The following is an 18956-nucleotide window of genomic DNA, read 5'->3' as shown; positions in this document are numbered from 1 at the left end:
AGGCTTTCTTCATTTTGTTTTGATGTTTTTTCTGATTGATCCCTTTCCAAAGAAGTATTCAGGTATTTGTCTTCAATCTCATTAATTCTGTCTTCCATTGATTAAACTCTGACTTTGCCCTTTTGATGTGTTATCTATTTCTGACAATTTAGTATTAATCTTCTGGATTTCTATCTGTAGATTTTGTATCATTTCTGATTTTTCACTTATTTTGTCATTTTGTTCTTGTATTTCCTTCTGATATTGTTCTAGGGTTTTGTCTGTGTTTTCCTTAATTTTGTCACTATTTTCCTTGATCTGTCTCTCAATCCTTTGAAGATACCTAAGTATAATTCTTTTGAATTACTTATCAAGGAGTTCCAATACTGCTTCTTCCTCAGGGATGTGTTCTGGGTCTGTATCCTGGTTCCTTGTTTCTACCACTTTATCTTGCTTCTTTGTGTGAACAGTGATGGTCTGTTGTCTCCAAGAGATTGTGACATTGTTGTATTTAGATCTCTGTTAACTGTTTGTGAAGAGCAGCTAAGGGTGAGTCAGGATCTTCATGGTGGTCATTTATCATTGGCCAATTGGTGGAGAAGGAAGTGTTGGCTCTCACTCAGTAAGTGAAGCTGCAGGAGGTGCAGGTGTCATTGTGTCATATGGACACTGTTGCCTTCTCCCACTCATTTAGACAAAAAAATAACAATCAAAACACCATCAAAAAAAGTAAAAACAAGTGGACAAGAAATACACCACATAAACACACAGAAATAATCACTAAGAAAGGAAAAGAAAAAAAAAAAAACCCATAATATCTGGGGAGAGGGCAATAAGAGGAAAAAGGTAGAGTAGGAGAATAATGAAGAAAAAAATGAGAAAAATGCAAAAAGAAAAACAAGGAATGGGGTTAACCATGGAAAGAAAAAAATGGGAACCAGGAACAGGGAAGAGAGAAAAAGTTGAAAACTAGAACCTGGGAAAGGAAGAATAAAGAATAATAATAAAAAGGACCAAAACCCCCCAAAGAAACCCAATAATAATAATTTTGAAACAGATAAAAACAAACAAACTAATAAAAAAGAAAAAAAATCTGGCAGGGCGAGGCAGGGCACCCAGGCTCCCTCTGAGCACACAGACTGGGATGGAATTCCTGCCAGCCCAGAAGGTGAGTGGGAGTGAGGGATAGCCACACCTCTATTTACCAAGAGGGTGTGGGCTATAAGAGTAATAAGGGGAATATCACACCTTTCCAGTAGTTCATGTCCTGAATGTCCTTGTGGCTCCTGGCAAGTGGAGCCTAATCTTAAGTCCCTGGAACCTGGGAGAATGCTATTGCTTTAAATATCCAAAATGGTGGAACTGCTTGTAAATATTCAAAATGGTTGTGCCCTCCAGACAGGCAAAAGTCCACAGCTCAGTCCACCTTCTTCTTCATTGCTTCCCCTTTTATTCACCAGCCTCCAGCACAGTCCTCCATGTAGCCCCTGGTTAGCAGAGCCAATTTTTATGTTAGTTCTTAGGTCCTAACACTGCTGGGCAATATCCAAGCTATCCATGCCGTCAGGATCGCTGACAGACTGCAGCTCTGTATGTCTCCTTTTTTGGTGTTTTCATGCAAATTCTTCTGCTAGTTGGAGTTTAGTCTACTTCTATATCCTTCCTGTCAAAGTTCAGGGCTCCAGGATTATCTTCTGTATCTGTGTTATTTGGTTCTCATTTTCTTTGTTGAAGAGGGTCTCTGCCGTCTGTCTTCCTATTCTGCCATCTTACCAAAACTCCCTGAAAATGCTATATGATTTATGATATAATATTTAGTTTAACTTGCTAGTTCTTTATAAGAAGCCATCTGGCTCATAGGTGAATTTAAATTTGCAATCCTTTAATAGGTTAGCATAAAGATGAATGAATTTTCCTCCCTCCCTTTCCTCATTAGATTTGCAATAATGTTATTTTACTGGATAGGGATTAAGATGCTGATACATTTATATATCAAGGAAGAATTGTCAAGATTGTACACATGATGAACTGGTAACTTGTGTTATTAATTTTGTTCTTTTGCAAAGTGTACCAGCAACAGAATATGAATTAAATAAGTTATAGATAATCATAATGTAATATAATTTGCAACTATTAAAATCATGTTCTTGAAAACTATTGGATGACATGGAAAAATAAAATTACAAAATATATTTAGGTTCAAATTTTAAAAAACTTGCAAGTGTACATTATGAAAGATTAGAATGATAAAGAGAGGTTCATAATAACGTATCTAGAAACTTTAGTGCCACACAGGTTTCAGAATTCCATCTTTAAAAATTCTTTTTTATATGTAAAGGTAATACAGTGCATACACTGTATTTAATTTAATACTCCCAGTGGTGTCTGAGGCAGCACCTTCTGACAAACATACAAGTATCTTGGTAGCAAAACATATGTTCTTTTCATGAATTGAGATGAGTAGACCAGCTCCACATGAGTACAGTTCAGATTTTGCCACCACATGAATTTGCTGCAAACTTAGGAAAATTCTCAGACTTTTCAAGGGCTTTTGGATTTTGACATTGTGGATGAAGGATAGTGGGTCATCATATTACTGTTACCTGCAGTCTTGTCTGAGTAAATATGGATAACATTTATCTTTTTTGTGTACTTCCCAAATTCCTTATAAAGAATTCAGATCCTTTCTCTAACCAAAATATGTATTTTAAAATACTCATTCATTATTTCTGATAACCATATGACACATTAAGTTTTCAATCAAATGGTTTCACGCTTTCAGAATTTAATTTTCTATACTGTTAAAAATCTTTTTCTGTTACCATGATAAAACTGTTATAATAACAAAATTCTTTTACCTTTTGCTGTTATGAAATATGCATTGTTACACGTTACACATATTAGATGAAGTGATCATGGTAAAATTCCTGCATATTTATTAATGAGATTTCTATAGGGCCATGGACTACCTTTGCATCAATGGGACCAAGGAGTAAGTTCTGCTAGGGTTGGCTATCCATGGGAAGTGGGATCATATGTTATTTCAGGTTTATTCATGTGATAAGATATGAAGAGATGCTCTTGAAACTTGATGGAATTCCATGTTTGATAAGTCTTGGGCAAAAGCTTGGATATGAGGTATTAAGGAATATGGGCATGTGTTCTTACTTCAAGATTATGTCATTCTCATGGGCAATGCCTTGTGTTTGTGTGTGTACTTGTGTCTCTGGTGTGTGTGGCAAAGGGACTGTACACATGAGTATATTGTACTGGCTCTTCTGTTTCTCCACCATTAACTTGTTTATGAGTTCATAAATGTAAAGGAAACAAATTTCCTTTGGGAATGGCACTTCTAAACAATTGGAGATTATAAATGCTACACCACAAATTGCTTTATGGTACTCAGTCACTCAGAATACTCACATTTCCATAAAATTTTCTCTATGTACACATTTAAGATATACATTTCTTTTTTGCTACTTTTATTCTCAACACTGAATCAGTGTAGAGATGCTGAGTGAGTCTTTAGGTTGTCTAATTTATAAGCTTGGGACTCATTAACCTTTGATGACTACATTAAACTTTAAAATAAACCTCAGTCCATAAATTAAAAAAAAATCATTCTCAGCAGTCTTTCTCCTAACAAGCTGAAATTTTGTAGTGAGGGTAAAAGTTATTCTGGATGCATAAAGGGCAATAAGATAATTTTAGGAGACAAGATGGTCATGGAAGAAGACAAATACATATTAAAGAGTAGGAGAGTCAATTTAGCATATAGTGCCAACTAAAGTACAAATGAAAATTTATTACACAGACATCAAGGGGTCTTTAGAGCCAAGGTCTTTCCCTGGTTTGATATTCTGATTTTGCAAGTCTAAGCTCAGTTACTACCAAAAATATTTCATTTTTCATTGCTATAATTTATAGCTGACAATATTTCTTCATGGCCTATTTATCAATTATTATCCTGAAAGACTATAAGTAAAACTTCTACCCCAAGTGGAAATTCTCTCTGTGAGAGGTAAATCTATGTTCTTTTCAAGTCTTACAAGTTGCTACCATGAATTTTTCCCACAACAGCTGCAAAAAAAAAAAAAAAAAAAAGTAGACCATGCAGATTGAGGATAATGTCACTTTCCCATGAGCAGTAAACAAGCAACTCATTTCTCTAAGAAAAACTCTCAGATTAAATTGAGGACAATAATTAGAAGTTTCCAAAGAGAAAAAAGTGTTTCTCTGAATCTTTTTCACAAAAAGTTGAATAGACATTTGAGATTTTGTAGGACTAGTGAAATAGGACATGTGTCAAATCAGAACAGTTTATCTGACCATTAGAAGTGCATTTACTCTTGGTTAAAGTTTTATTCAATTAAACAAATCAGTGAATTATAATCTCATGTAGTACCTGAATACAAGTAGAAGACACTATTATAATTCACTGTTTCCCATTTGTCTATGTGGTAGAAAGGCATACTGACCCACTCTACCAAAATCTCAAATGAGTCAAGTTTGCTTCAAGTTTATATAATTCATGTGATATGAAGAAACAAGTGAAAATAATTTCCTCCTGAACTTGTTGGTATTCCTCATGTTATAAGTTGTTGTTGTTGTTATGTGCCATCAAGTCAGACCCAACTCATAGCAACCCCTCCTTGGGTTTCCAAGGCAGTATCACTATGGAAGTAGATTGCCCAACCTTCCTTCCAAGGAGTGGCTGTTGGGTTTGAACTGCCAGCCTTCTGGTTAGCAGTCAAGTGCCTTAGCCATTATGCTACCAGAGCTCCCATAAGAGTCTTTTGCAAAATCCCTAAGTTGTACTTCAGAAAAATCTCACTAAAATAGTGGAGGAATATTCACAATGGATTTTCAGTTCACCAAGAGAGCAAAGTACCCTACAGAATCAATAAAAATTAACTCTAAAGAATTAAACTTAGAAAAACTTATAAAGCACCTGAATACCAATTATTTCCTAGCCTTTTCATTATTACTTTCTCAATTGTCTCTAAAGCTTCCCTCTTGAATCCAGGCAGTTAAAAGCTGTTAGATTATTAAAATCAGTTATTGTGCTTGTACTTTAGTGAAACCATCTGTGGAGTGTGATGAAGATGCAAAAGCTCAATTACTCTTAGTTATTTTGAAAATAAAATGCCTTTAATGTTTTGTTTGTAGATAAAAATAAATACTATTTTTCCTTGTTCTTCAATTTTTAATTGGAGAAAGAACAAGCCAACTCTCCAGATTTTCTAGAATAGAATCAATATTAATTAAAAACAATAACACATGATGATAATTTGTAATGTGAAATACAACCCAAACTAAAAAAAAAAGTAAATTTACTTTATATCATTATGATTTTGTGCAGTAACATCAAGGTTAATATATGCCAGATGGCTTACTAACTTTCATTAAGAATTATTAGTATCAAAACTGTTTAAACTAACAACAATTCATCATTCTAATTGGTTTTTCTAAGAGTTAATGTGAATTATGCAGGGGAAAAATTACATCCTGAGACTCACCATGGCTTAGAGTCAGAAAGCTGTGCTATTATTTTAAAAAACGCATTTGACTTTGAACCTTGGTCCAGAGTGTGGGCAGCTAACTCAAACTAGTCTAATTCTATTTTCTTGATAATTTTTTTTCTTCTAGGAGTTTGAAAGTATAGCAGAGAGAGACAAACCAAGGTTGTTGGAGTTGAATCATGTTATAGCAGAGCCCCAGGGCAGTTTTGCTGAGTTCTGGAGCTATTCTTATTCTTAGCTTGGTTGTTCAACTATTCCTTCAATTTTATTATTTACTCTGGGAATCTTGTCAGTAACTTCTCCCTTCCTTCTTCCTCTTTCTTTTTATCTCGAGAGGACTGTGGTTGTTATCTGCTACATGAAAACAGAAAACTCCTAACTAACATGTTAACTTGGTATCTTAATTTTCTTATCTTATAAACTAGACTGGTAGTAATAAATACCAGCATAACATTACTATTTAGAAGCATTATTACTAATGATATTAATAATATCATGATTATTTAGAATATGTTAGCATTTGCAAAACCTACCCAAGCCCTTATTGTTATTTGTTCTAACATTAAACATGAGCTATAGAAAAGTTGATGTCCTTCCTCTGTTGAGTCAAGTAAGGAGAATAAAGAGTCAAGCAATAGAGGAGGAATACATTATCAGAGAAGAATCATTTACCTCATCACCTTTGTCCCCAGGTATCCCCGGGTAGCCCCGCTCTCCTTTGCTTCCCTAAAAAGACAATAAATTTAGATAGTACACTCAATCATTTTGTCACCTTTTGGGATAAGAAAATATCTCTTCTCAGGACACTTGGAGAGTGGATAGGGTCAAGGAATAGATAGACAGTACCGTTTGCAATTGGCTTTTACCCCACTGCCCCCAAAATATTTTCTAAAACTAATAGTGTAAAAATAAGTATATATATTTTTTTCCACACTGAAATGAAGGTCACTAGAGGGGAGTAAGGGAGCTCTGGTAGCATAGTGCCTAAGGCACTTGACTGCTAACCAGAAGGCTGGTGGTTCAAACCCACCAGCCACTCCTTGGAAGGAAGGTTGGGCAATCTACTTCCATAGTGATACCGCCTTGGCAACCCAAGGAGGGGTTGCTATGAGTTGGTCCGACTTGACGGCACATAACAACAACAACAGAGAAGAGTAAAGGGGGAACTTCCTTACCTTTGGTCCCTCTCTCCCTGGGATTCCTGGAGGACCCCGTGGTCCTGTATCACCCTGGAGGACAGAGCAGAAGCAGAACTGAGAAACTGCAGGATGTGTAACTTACAGTTTCTATCAATATTCAACCAGACTTCTTACCTTTTGTGCTGTAAAATCATACTGCCCAGGCTCACCAGTACCTCCTTCATCTTCTTTGTTGCTTTTCAGCCCAGGAATACGGGGTTGACAATTGCCACAGAAGTTCTAATGAGTATAAACATACGGTTACTGAGAGATTCAGCTCTGAGAACAAGGTTTCATCATACTTAAGGTTCTACCTGAACATTTTTCAGAGATAAGTGATATGGCAATTGTTAGTTCACTCTACTTTATGGAAACTTAAGTTATCCAATTTGAAAATACTACTCCTTTTTTTTTTGGAAAAAAAAAACCTATAAATCAAGGCAAATGGTATTTGCTTATGATATTAATGAGTAGCTGTTTTTAAAAATGGCTATGATATTTAAATGAGGAATTCCAAATAAATAAAAACAGAGTTTAGGATGTAGTATGAGTTTCAATTGCTCAGTGAGCATAAGAGAGGGGATAATAAAGCTTGGAGTAATCAGCAAGGTTACAGAGCTCATATAATCAATAGCATAAATCATAGAGAAGGAAGGGAGGAAAAAAGACAGGGAGGGAAGGAGGAGGGAGGAAGGAAGGAAGAAGGAATTGTGAAGAAAGAATTTCTCTAAGAGAAAGATTAGTTGAACTCTACACACAGTTTGCTAATATTCTATTTGTCAGAGGAAGCACTCATGTGAGAAATAATTACTTGAGTGACTTGGACTTGACTCCGATGTCAAAACCAAATGCTGATAGGAAATCTATGTGGAATTACCTTTCCATTGCTTTCTCTGTAACCTTTAGCTGATCTGGAAAGGCTTGAATTTAAGTGTCTGAGCCCACAAGATAAACAGAAGTCTTATCACATAGCTAAAGAAAAAGCATCTATGAAAACTCCTAAAAGGCTTATCTTTTAAAAATAGTTAGAATAAGAAAATGTCCAGAAAAGGAATAAAATAAGGACCACTGAGTGGGGAGATATTTTAGTTTTAATAGTTGACAGAAGATAGGACCAACATAAGCCTTTATTTCTTCCATCTTCTTCACCAAAGAGGAAAATCTTCAAAAATGAAATGCACATAAGGGAAAAACAAGTCTGAAAAGGGTGACACAATGATTGCACAACTCAAAGAATGTAATTGATATTCTTTAATTGTACATGTAGAAACTGTTGAATTGGTATATGTTTTGCTGGGTACATTCTCAACAACAACAAGTTAAATAAAATTTAGGAAAGAAAATGAAATGTAGAATAAGCATCATCAAAAGGGAACTGAAGCTTGCCATTGATGAACTTGGCAAAAAAGCCCATGGTTATTCAAGTTCAACACTTTTGACCAATGAATAGCATAGGTTTGATTTCCATAAATGTGTTTCTTTTTTGTATGATATTGAAAAGGTTCTGAGGCCAATTGTCTAGAAAATGCTAGGTTAAACATCTCTCTTTATGGTGAACCTTCTCAGAGCCTGAATGTATAAAAAGAAGCTAGAGTGTGTGATGCTTCCCAAATTAATTTTACTGGCTGGATCATTTTGCTTGGATCCATAATAATACCCACAGAAGCAGCAGCCAAGAAATCAAATGACATGTTGCATTGGGCAGATAAGTTGCAAAAGACCTCTTTAAAGTGTTAAAGTACAAAGATACCAATTAGAGGACTAAGATGTACCTGACTAAAACCATGGTATTTTCAATTTTCATATGCATGTGAAAGCTGGACAACGTATAAGGAAGACTGAAGAAGAAGTGATGCCTTTGTATTATGGTGTTGGCAAAGAATATTGAATATACTACAGATTGTCAGAAGAATGAAAAAAATCCGTGTTGGAAGAAGTATAGCCAGAATGTTCCTTAGAAGCAAGGATGGCAAGACTTTGTCTCATATACTTTGGACATGTTATCATGAGGGACCAATCCCTGGAGGAGGAATTCATGCTTGGTAAAGCAGAGGATTAGCAACGAAGAGAAAGACCCTGGACAAGATAGATTGACACAGTGGCTACAATGAGTTCAGACATAGCAATGATTGTGAGGATAGTGCAGGACAAGGCAATGTTTGGTTTTGTGGCACATCCGGTCGCTATGAGTCTGAACTGAGTCAACAGCATGTAACAACAACAATGTATTGAAGAAGTAGCCATTTGATGCAGTGATTAAGCTCTTGACTGCTAAACAAAAGGTTGGTGGGTCAACCCATCAGCTCCACAGGAGAAAGTCTGGTTCTGTAAAGATTTATAGCCTTGGAAACCCTATGGGACAGTTCTACCCTGTCTTATAGGGTGACCATGAGTCAGAATTGATTTGATGGTATGTATATATATATATGCACTGTAGAACTGTTTGAAAACCTGTGAAGATGGAAAGATGTCTGAGGACTAAAGAGAACTCGAAGGTTTCTATATTTCATAAATTAGGAAAAAGGTAGATTATTGTATCTATAGACATATAAACATGGCATTTCAATATGCAGCAAAATCTTGGCAGTATCAATATGCAACAACAGTTTAGAATGGATTATTCAATTGATTGTTTTAATGAAACAGGTAAAAATGGTAATTATAAGTGAATAGTATTTTCCAAAAATCATTTCAACAGACATAAATTCCTTTCAGTTAAGGTTACTGGAATGGTAGACCAAGGGAAACTGATTTCATTAAGCTTCTTGGAAAAGCTTCTTAGGCTTTTTAAACAGACAGAATAACGATGCATCAGTTCTTAGCACAATCTCATTCCAAGATGGATTGATACAGAGTTATCTAGAGGAAGGAAGGTTTTTGAAGGTGTACTATTTAGGCCGATAGTTAGGTCAGTTCTTTTCAACATTTTAGTCAAAGATATTTTGGAAAACAGAAATAAGGAGAGAAAAGATTCAGGATGAGAGGGAGAGTTAATGTGAAAAGGACAGCAAAGGATCAGGATTCTAAATTCCTGTACTTGGATTTAGGTTTGGAGAAATATATTCCTCCCCCTTTTTTTGTTTGTTGAGTCTATCACTCAAAATGTCCTGCCCACTACTTGCCAATTGGCAATCCTGGGACTCAGAATATTAGTGAGTGTTGGCAGGATTGTAACAATGGTGGAAGACATTAATTAGAAGACTGCTTGTCTGGGGAGACAGTCAATTATTGCCATTTCTGAGATCCAGAAGCCTGGGTTCACTCTCTGAGTCTACTCACAGTCTTTCTGTCTGTTCCCTACCCCACCCCAGATTCTTTCAGGAAATTCATTTCTGATTAAGTGTTTAAGTTTATGATCCTTACAGTAAAGAACCCTAACTATTCTGGAATAATCTAACTCCTACAATCTTGCCATTTTTAATACTCTCGTCCTTATAAAGAACCCAGGATTTTTTTTGAGAACCTGTGTTCCAGCATTGATGTGATATGTACTAGCTTTGTTTTCTGAGCAAGTTACTTAATCACTCTGAAATTCAGGACTCTCATCTATAAAATGGGAATACTATAAAATGGGAATAATGGCTTAAACTCATAGAATTATTGTGAAGACTAAATGAAATGATGTAAGTAAAACAAGCATTGTCTGACATGTAACTGTAACTCAATAAATAGAAGCTCTCCTTCCTGAAACCCACACAAATATTCTTTTCTGACCTAAAAGAAAATATTGGCTTTTGGAGGTCTTAGAAATTTTTCTAGGGTGCTCTGGTAGCATAGTACCTAAGACACTTGACTGCTAACCGGAAGGCTGGTGGTTAAAACTCACCAGCCACTCCTTGGAAGGAAGGTTGGGCAATCTACTTCCATACTGATACCGCCTCAGAAACCAAGGAGAGGTCACTATGAGTTGGGTCTGACTCAACAGCAAACAACAACAACAACAACAAAAATTCTTCTAATATATATTTATATTCAGATTTACTTATCCATCCTCAAAACACCACCTGAAAATACCTAGATTAGAACTCTTGGATCTTGTTCAACTCAACAAATATTCCTGCTTGCTTACTAGTGACGAGGTCATTGTACAAATCCTTGTGCTAAATGTGAGGAATATAAAATAAATCACATATACACATATATAGTCTTTGTGTGTGTGTGTGTGTATACACGCATACACTGCCCACTAATACATGGATATACTTTCCCACTATCAGCACCATCCCAATCTATTTCATTGATAAAATACAGAAAAGCATTAGAGGAAAAAAATTAGTATTGCTAGCAAGATTAATTCCCTGTGAAATGGATAATACCAAAATCAAACCAAACTTACTGCCACTGAGTTGATTCTGACTCAGCAAACCCCATTGGGTTTCCAAGGCTGTAAGTCTTTATGGATGCAGCCTGCCTCATCTTTCTTCCATGGAGCATCTGGTGGGTTTGAACCACTGATCTTTTGGTCAGCAGCCAAATACCTTAACCACTACACCAGCAGAGCTCCTTATGAGATAGATAATAGGTAGAGATAATCTTTATTTAACAGAGTAACAGGACAATTGCTGACTTTGGAATTTTGTAGTTCACATTGTGAAATCCCATGGCAGCAAAACTCAGTCTAGTGAACTAGCTGTTCATTGAGCAGCATTGGTTTCTATCCTGGGACTGGCCAGGGATACAGTGAGAAGGACTAGATTTCACAGTATTGAGTCAGGGTGGGGAAATATCCACTAAGAGAAAACTGTCCCTCCAGACAAGAATGATCCACTCAAAGTTATCACTGACACTTCATCAGAACTCATTTCTCCTAGTCTCACCTACCTCACCAAAAAACTCACTGCCATTGAGTCAATTCTGACTCATAGTGACCCCCATTGGGCTTCTGAGGTCATAAATCTTTACCTTCCCCTTTTCCCCTTCCCCCCAATACTCAAAATGAAGAAGAGAGTGAAGGGATTAGTATAAAGAGCACAAGATACATAAAAATACATAGTCCTTTTATATTCTAAAGGTGTTCTGCCATTTAAAAACTGAATTGTAGTTCAGGCTAAATGAATAACTGAATTCCTGGTAAAGATTTATTTTCTGATTTTCCTGGAAATTAACACATAATTTCTTCCATAGCAACAGAATACCTTGAGCAAGGCGCCAATGTCTCCCAAGAGAGGAAGTGCAATCTGTAGTTAAGGAGAGAAAAAAACAACAACAACACATATTTATACATTTATACACACACATGCATAAAATACAAGCATGTAATACTGAGCAGATATTTTTCTTCAAAATGCTATGCCAGTTGAGATTTGTCATGGGGCTTCTAGGGTCTCACTGTCATAATCACTGGCTTAACATGATGTTTCATATGAAGAAACAGACACTCGCCCCTGAGAAAATTCATAATTAGTTCTGAGAAATATTCATTATTACTCCATAATGAACATACAAACACACATACATCATTATTTGGACTCTGTGTCTCTATTTTATATTTTAATGACACGGTAACCTCCATGCTGTCCCTAGAGTATTAATGGTTTTAAATAATGTATGAAGATAAATCATTTAGTCAAAGGAAATCACTCCTCTGCCAAGTAAATTATCCAGCTGTTGAGAAATAGGAATCAGACTGGATGAGGTTACCTTAAAGTAATTTCTCACTGAAGCTCAAAAGAGCCTATAGTTGGTATGGTAGTTAAGGTTATGTGCCAACTTGGCTGGGTCTGGTTTTGAGTGGCTGGGCTGGATGTAGTTATTCCCCATGATCCCATGATGACACTGATAATCAGCTCAATGGTGGAATCTACTGTGAGCAGCTGAGTAGCTGCCTTAAGGATGTGGTCTGCTTCCTGTATATAAGAAGCATTGACAAAGGTCTCTAGCTTTTTGGCATGCCTGGATCCTGTGTGCAGTTGAGTCTTCATCTCAATGACCTTCCATGTTTTCCTGCTAATCTTGGGACTGTTAATGGACTTGAATTACTAGCCTGCCATATGGCTTGATAATCTTGGGACTATGCCATTTCATTTGTTGACCTTGGAGGTGTCAGCTTCAGCAGCCAGCAGCTGCTTGAGTTAAGAGAAGCCTCCAGCTGAAGTGGGCAGGGAGCAAGAGGCAGAGTTTGTAGCCCAAGGTTGAGGGGCTGTCACCCAGCCCCTAGAGCTGGCACTTTGAACTCATTCTTCTAACCTCCTAAACTGTAAGAGAATAAATACCTGTTTGTTAGAACCACCCATTTGTGGTATCTTCTGTTAGAGTGACACTAGAGAATCAAAACAGTTGGCTTAAGCAGTGGGCAAGGAAGACACTGAGGGAACTTGGGCATGGTTTTGGTCTTGTGCCTTTCAATTCTCTTCCAGAAAGACACTCTATAAACCCTAGTAACACTTTATAAGATTCCAAGATGAAGTACACATGATTCTCTCCGTGGTGGAGAGAAAGTAAGGCCAAAATATGCCTCTGCATATACTTATAAAAACACGTAAAGCCCACCGTGTGGGAGGGAGAAGGATTTGTGGGGTTTAGAACTGAGAGTCCAGATTTGAATTTTATTATACAACACTCTTAATATAATGTCATGTACCATATGGCCTCTCAAATTATAACTGCCGATTCTGAGGCTATTTAAAGGGATTTCACTGTCACTCAAAGCAAGGGTTTAACTTAAAACTTTGGAACATACTTTTAGTGCCTATTTTTTAAGAGCCTACTCATGCCAGGTTTAGTAATTTAATCATTTCAGCATTTTTAAAGCCACAGAATCAGTGGATATGTACCATATTGTAGGTAACTTACCTGCAAACTTTCATTTAGAAAAATGAAATTCATTTAGTCACTAGCATTACAAAAAAGGAAAATTCTGGCTATACATTTTAACTCAATTTTCTGTGGGATTGAGACATTATATGCCAGGGCTTAGCCTGGGGCAAACCTGTATAGCTGAATTATACCCTTAGGAAATAAGTATTCATCACAGACAAAAAAAAAAAAATGCTGACATAGCTTGAATTTTTTCCTCTACAAAATAATGGGGATAAACAAAATCACCAAGCAGTCACTGAGCATTCTAATTAGTTTGGACAGCAAAACTTGCTTAGTAGGCTGTTTGGCTTCTGGGTGCATTAAAGATACATAAATCAGGCTCAGTCTGCCTACATACCGGTTCACCTGGGGGGCCTGGCAGGCCTGGATTTCCATCCCTTCCTGGAGCTCCCTGAAAACAGAAGCATTGTGCTCAAGTGTTTGCACATTGGCCAGGTACAGATTAAAATATGGGGAATGAGTAAACAAGGATTGTTCTTACATCATTCCCTGGGGTTCCTGGAGTTCCTGGCAACCCAGGGGGACCTCGAGGACCCTGAAGTAGGAGAAAAATAGTTACTTACAAAGACAATTTTTCAACAATTTCTTCCAAGTAAGCTAGCTGGATCTGCTGTGCCAAATAACTTGGCTAAGTAGTTTACCTGAATGCCTGGCTCTCCAGCTGGTCCTTGGGAGCCCTGAGTAAAATGAGATACAACTATCAGAATGCCATGTTCAGACCTAGAGAGTCCATAAATAATCCATGTGGGATAAAGGACTAAATATGATAATATACTTAGTGGAACAATAGGGTTTGCCACATGCACACTCTGAACACTCCCTTGAAAGTTTACCAAGCCTCTTGGGTGGTAGATATAAACACTTAACCAGATTTTTGTTGCTGGGATCATCAACATGATTATGGTCAAATACCTGGAATCTCTCTCTCATGATCATCACCAGTGCCCACATGTTTGTTGTTGCTGTTGTTATATACTGTCAAGTTGGACCTGACTCATAGCGACCCCCTCCTTGGGTTGCCAAGGCAGTATCACTACAGAAGTAGATTGCCCCATCTGCCTTCCAAGGAGTGGCTGGAGGGTTTGGACTGCCAGACTTCTGGTTAGCAGTCAAGCGCCTTAGGCACTACGCTACCAGAGCTCCCCCCCACACACATTTACAAGTGCACAATGCATCCAACTTCCATCTGGTAAGATACTGACTGCCCGTGGGGGTAACTGGCTCAGGGCTTCCTTTCCTTTCTGCTAACTCACAGATCTAGTATGTAGTTACAGAATTAGGAAGTGAAAGAAACATCAATCAGCCTATTTTATTTTTTAAAAGTTGAAATCTTGCAACTAAAATGTGGTTAAGAGGTAACAAGTGAAGCTAATGAACTTAATTCTGTCCCTAATTATGTAAACACAGGCCACTGAATGAAGCGTTTACAACCTGATTGAGTGAAGACCTGCTTTGTCAACAGCTGACTTCAATAACTGCTTACTAACTTTCTTATTTTAAAAAGTAGATAACCATAGCAATGTTATTGTCAATGCTATTTTAATGCCTAAGACATTTGACTGCTAACCAGAAGGCTGGCGGTTCAAACCCACCAGCCACTCCTCGGAAGGATGGTTTGGCAATCTACTTCTGTAGTGATACTGCCTCGGAAACCCAAAGAGGGGTCGCCATGAGTTGGATCCGACTCCACGGCAGTGAGTTTAGTTTTTTTGGTTAATGTCATTAGAATGTTTATTTCTACTTCTCTTCTTCTAAACCCTTATAACTTTTTTCATATGAAATATACAAGTTTGTCTCTTACTATTATTTAGTCAACAAGCATGAATACAGTGGTCATTATCAGGCACTGTTGTAGACTCTGTCCTTATAAGGAAAATATATTTAAAAACTGGCCATTATGTGTCTCTACCATTAAAAACATCTTCTCATCTTTCTTCTTTAAAAGATGACTTACAACTTTTTGGCATTATTTTATTTATACATACTCCATACACTTTTAAGTGTTTAACTTGTTTTATTTTAATTAAAAACAAACTGAAATACATAATAACAATACTAGTCATTCTTATAATCGTACAAACATTCTATTGTACTTTTGAATATATACAGTAATAGATAGACAGGGGTTAATCCACAATTAGTGTCCAGATAAGTGATCAGCTTCTAGAGGTCAATAAGCAAACAGTGAGAACTTTCTCTGTGTTTAGTGACATAACCTCAACGCCCATCAATTCTCTTCCTGTGACTAGTGTTTATTTCTATTTCCTTCTCTGATCTGTTTATTTATTTATTTAGTACTCTATTCAAGTTTGTCGCAGGAATTTGTTTCACGTGTTTTTCTTCAATAGCACTTGCAATAACTTGATTGGATTTTACTTACTGTTTGTCCAGGAATTCCTACCCCTGGTGGGCCTATGTCACCAGGAGAACCATGGACACCTGGTAGTCCTCTTTCACCCTGTGCAACAAGATACTGCTGTTAGTGCAAAAAGCAAGGAACACTGACTTGCCTGCTAGATTTTATTAATTCTTTAAAAATTAGTCTTAATATTTTTATACCTTGGGCCCACGTGGACCAGGTGCTCCAGGATTTCCATCTAATCCCTGAAAAACAAAATCAAGAATAAAGGAGATGCATTGTTTTCTTTTACCCGAAAGGTTAAAAACATCTCATTTATCATAACTCTAACTGTGCCGCACTGCTCTCCATCTTACTTGAATATACCTATTTCTTTTTAAGAATAAGGAATCAGAAGATAAATTTCAATAGGCCATAGTATTTTGCATAGTTACTTTAGAACATATGACGTTTTTATATTTAAAATTAAACTTCCAATATTGAAAATAATTTGTCATTTTTAATTAGTGTAAAAAGTTCAAATTAGATGAGAAAAAATAGGCATATGAAACAGGTACATTTGTTATTTAGATTCTCCAGTGCACTAGTTTTCTATGTTCTGGGAACAGTCCGGGTCAAAAAGAGACATTTTCTGTGAATGACAGCCTATGGTTCTATCTGCAGAGCCACTGGAAGGGAAATTTCAGGAGCTTCTTCGACTTTAAGATAGTATCCTAGGAAAGCTTCTGGTTTGAAACCAGCATACATTACTGGGCTCCACAGTTCCTATGAAATTCATTGATAGCATTTAGGGGGCTTTTGTTGTTGTTGTTATGTGCCGTCGAGTCAGCCCTGACTCATAGCGACCCCTCCTTGGGTTTCCGAGGCAGTATCACTACGGAAGTAGGATTGCCCAACCTTCCTTCCGAGGAGTGGCTGATTTAGGGGGCAGGGATGTACAAATTAGATTGACAGCAGCTGGTTTAGGATTTTCATTTTATGAATCTTCTGGAGTTCCTGGGTAATGTAAATGGTGAGCTTGCTTGGCTACTAGTAGAAAAGTTGGAGGTGTGCGTCTACCCAGAAAGGACTAGTGATTTAATCCTAAAAAAATCAGCCACTGAAAACCCTATGGGGCACAGCTATGCTCCGACACACGTGGGGTCACCATGACTCAGAATCAACATGTGGCCAACTGGTTGGTTTTATAAATCTTCTAAAATTATATGCAAAACGGTATATGCATACATATTTGGAAGAGTCTTTTGGTTGTATTAGATTTTCAAAGAAGTTAGATCTCTGATGTAAAGAGTAAGATAAATACAATTTTCTTTTATAGACTTAAAATTATTTCTATACTTGTGATTTGAACTGGGAATTCACAAGTAGTAATTAATGGCATTTGAAAGGAAATCAGTTGATACTTACTGGTTCCCCAGGCAGGCTTTTCCCTGGAGGACCAGCCTCACCTTTTGGACCTGGAAGCCCAGGAGGGCCTATAATCCCACCAGGATCTCCCTGACAAGAAAAGGAAAGATTCTTATTTCATTACTCAAGTTCATGGTAAGAGGAGAAGATAAAGAGAGAGTTGTTTCCTTTCTTTTAAATTGTTATCACAGCCAACTTCATTCTTTCATTCATTTGTTCATTCATTCATACATTCACTCATTCACTCATTCAACAAATATTTTTTCAGTGCCTAATTCATGCCAAGGAGCTCTGGTGGGACAGTGGTTAAAACATTGGTCTGCTAACCAAAAGCTTGGGAGTTCAAACCCACCAGCCACTCCATTTGAGAAAGATGAGGTAATCTGCTCAAATAAAGATTTTACAGGCTTGGAAACCCTATGGGGCCATTCTACTCTGTCCTGTAGGGTTGCTATGACTTGGGATAGACTCAATGGCAGTATCTTTGGTTTGGGTTTGGGTTAATTCATGGTAGGCACTGTTCCAGTGATCTTAAATGCATTTAGATTTTGAAGTGAGTTATGTTACAAGCATTTTAGCTGTATCATAGTACATATGTGTATGTACACAAAGGGCATATTTATCCATAAAGCTGTTTAGATGATCTATATATATTCTTTAAATGATTCTCCACTAATTGTTCAACATTAATACACTATTTCCATGTAGATGTCAGGAGAGAGGCCCTGAAAAATTAAAAAATTTCTTAGGCTTATACCAGAGTTCATAAGCCTGAAACAGACTTTCTTCTTCCTGAGATCTTCATCTCTAAGTTCATTTTTTCACATTGTGCTTCTAAGTAAGAACCAGGGTTGGTACAATGCACAATTCCAGGTGGCACTGTCTACATTACAGTATATGTGAATGTTGATCCCCTGCACAGTCCCACAGCCTTGTTCTATACTTTCACTCCCCCAATACCCTTATGATCCTTTGTGTCCTCTTCCTACCTAACTACTTAATATACAAAGTGAGTAAAATGGAAGCTGTACCTTTTCTCCTTTAATGCCTTGTTGTCCTGGGATACCATGTTCTCCTGGCAATCCCTAGAAAATTCAGAATTAAAGGAACAAAACAATGAGAAAAATCTCTTATTATAACATTTCTACCTATGTTTGTCAGGAAAACAAATTTTAACATTTGGACTATAAGGGCTGACTTAGACTGTTCAACAGAGAATAAACGCTAATGACAACATAGCTTATGAAGTAACTTGGGTGTAATGGAAAAGAAGCTAAATAAAGGAGAATGGACTCAAATGCACCATCCACACTATGGCCAAGAACGAATGGAGGGATAGCAGTTGGTGGCTCACATCATGATACAGAGGGACAATTGTGTTACTAGGAAAAATTTTTTTTTTTTTTTTGGCTGTGTTTTGGCCTTTTTGATTTTATTGTATTTATAGTTCCACCCACTATCTCTTCAACTCACTTCTTGATCATCTGTGGCTCTAGTCATGCCACTAGCATTTTATCTCTCTTTGTGCGATCTCTCCACTAAGTACAGTATACCTATAATGGTTCATTAACATGCTTGGTGGGTCAATAAAAAGCTTTTCTTGGAGGCGGGGCAAGATGGCGGACTAGGCAGAAGGATTGCACAGACCCTCTTCAACAAAGAAAAGGGAAACCAATTAACACAGACACAGAA

The 18956-nt window shown here is 37.0% G+C and overlaps 1 protein-coding gene across 1 annotated transcript in view; it reads right to left on the bottom strand.

Moving 5' to 3' along the window:
* Positions 1–18956, bottom strand: part of COL19A1 (collagen type XIX alpha 1 chain) — a 537038-nt gene that overhangs the window by 91404 nt on the left and 426678 nt on the right. Inside the window, exons 23-33 of the mRNA XM_007945183.2 lie at positions 18296–18349; positions 17265–17354; positions 16058–16102; positions 15879–15956; positions 14140–14175; positions 13980–14033; positions 13836–13889; positions 11815–11856; positions 6815–6919; positions 6677–6730; positions 6174–6227 (exon numbers count right to left, since the gene is read on the bottom strand). Of these exons, the coding sequence (XP_007943374.1) occupies positions 6174–6227; positions 6677–6730; positions 6815–6919; positions 11815–11856; positions 13836–13889; positions 13980–14033; positions 14140–14175; positions 15879–15956; positions 16058–16102; positions 17265–17354; positions 18296–18349 (666 nt within the window). The remainder of the gene's footprint in view (positions 1–6173; positions 6228–6676; positions 6731–6814; positions 6920–11814; positions 11857–13835; positions 13890–13979; positions 14034–14139; positions 14176–15878; positions 15957–16057; positions 16103–17264; positions 17355–18295; positions 18350–18956) is intronic.

The sequence above is a fragment of the Orycteropus afer genome, unplaced genomic scaffold (assembly GCF_000298275.1).
Source record: "Orycteropus afer afer isolate SDZICR_OR568_19922 unplaced genomic scaffold, OryAfe1.0 scaffold00133, whole genome shotgun sequence".
Lineage (NCBI taxonomy): Eukaryota > Metazoa > Chordata > Mammalia > Tubulidentata > Orycteropodidae > Orycteropus > Orycteropus afer.
This window is presented reverse-complemented; position numbering and strand designations above follow the sequence as displayed.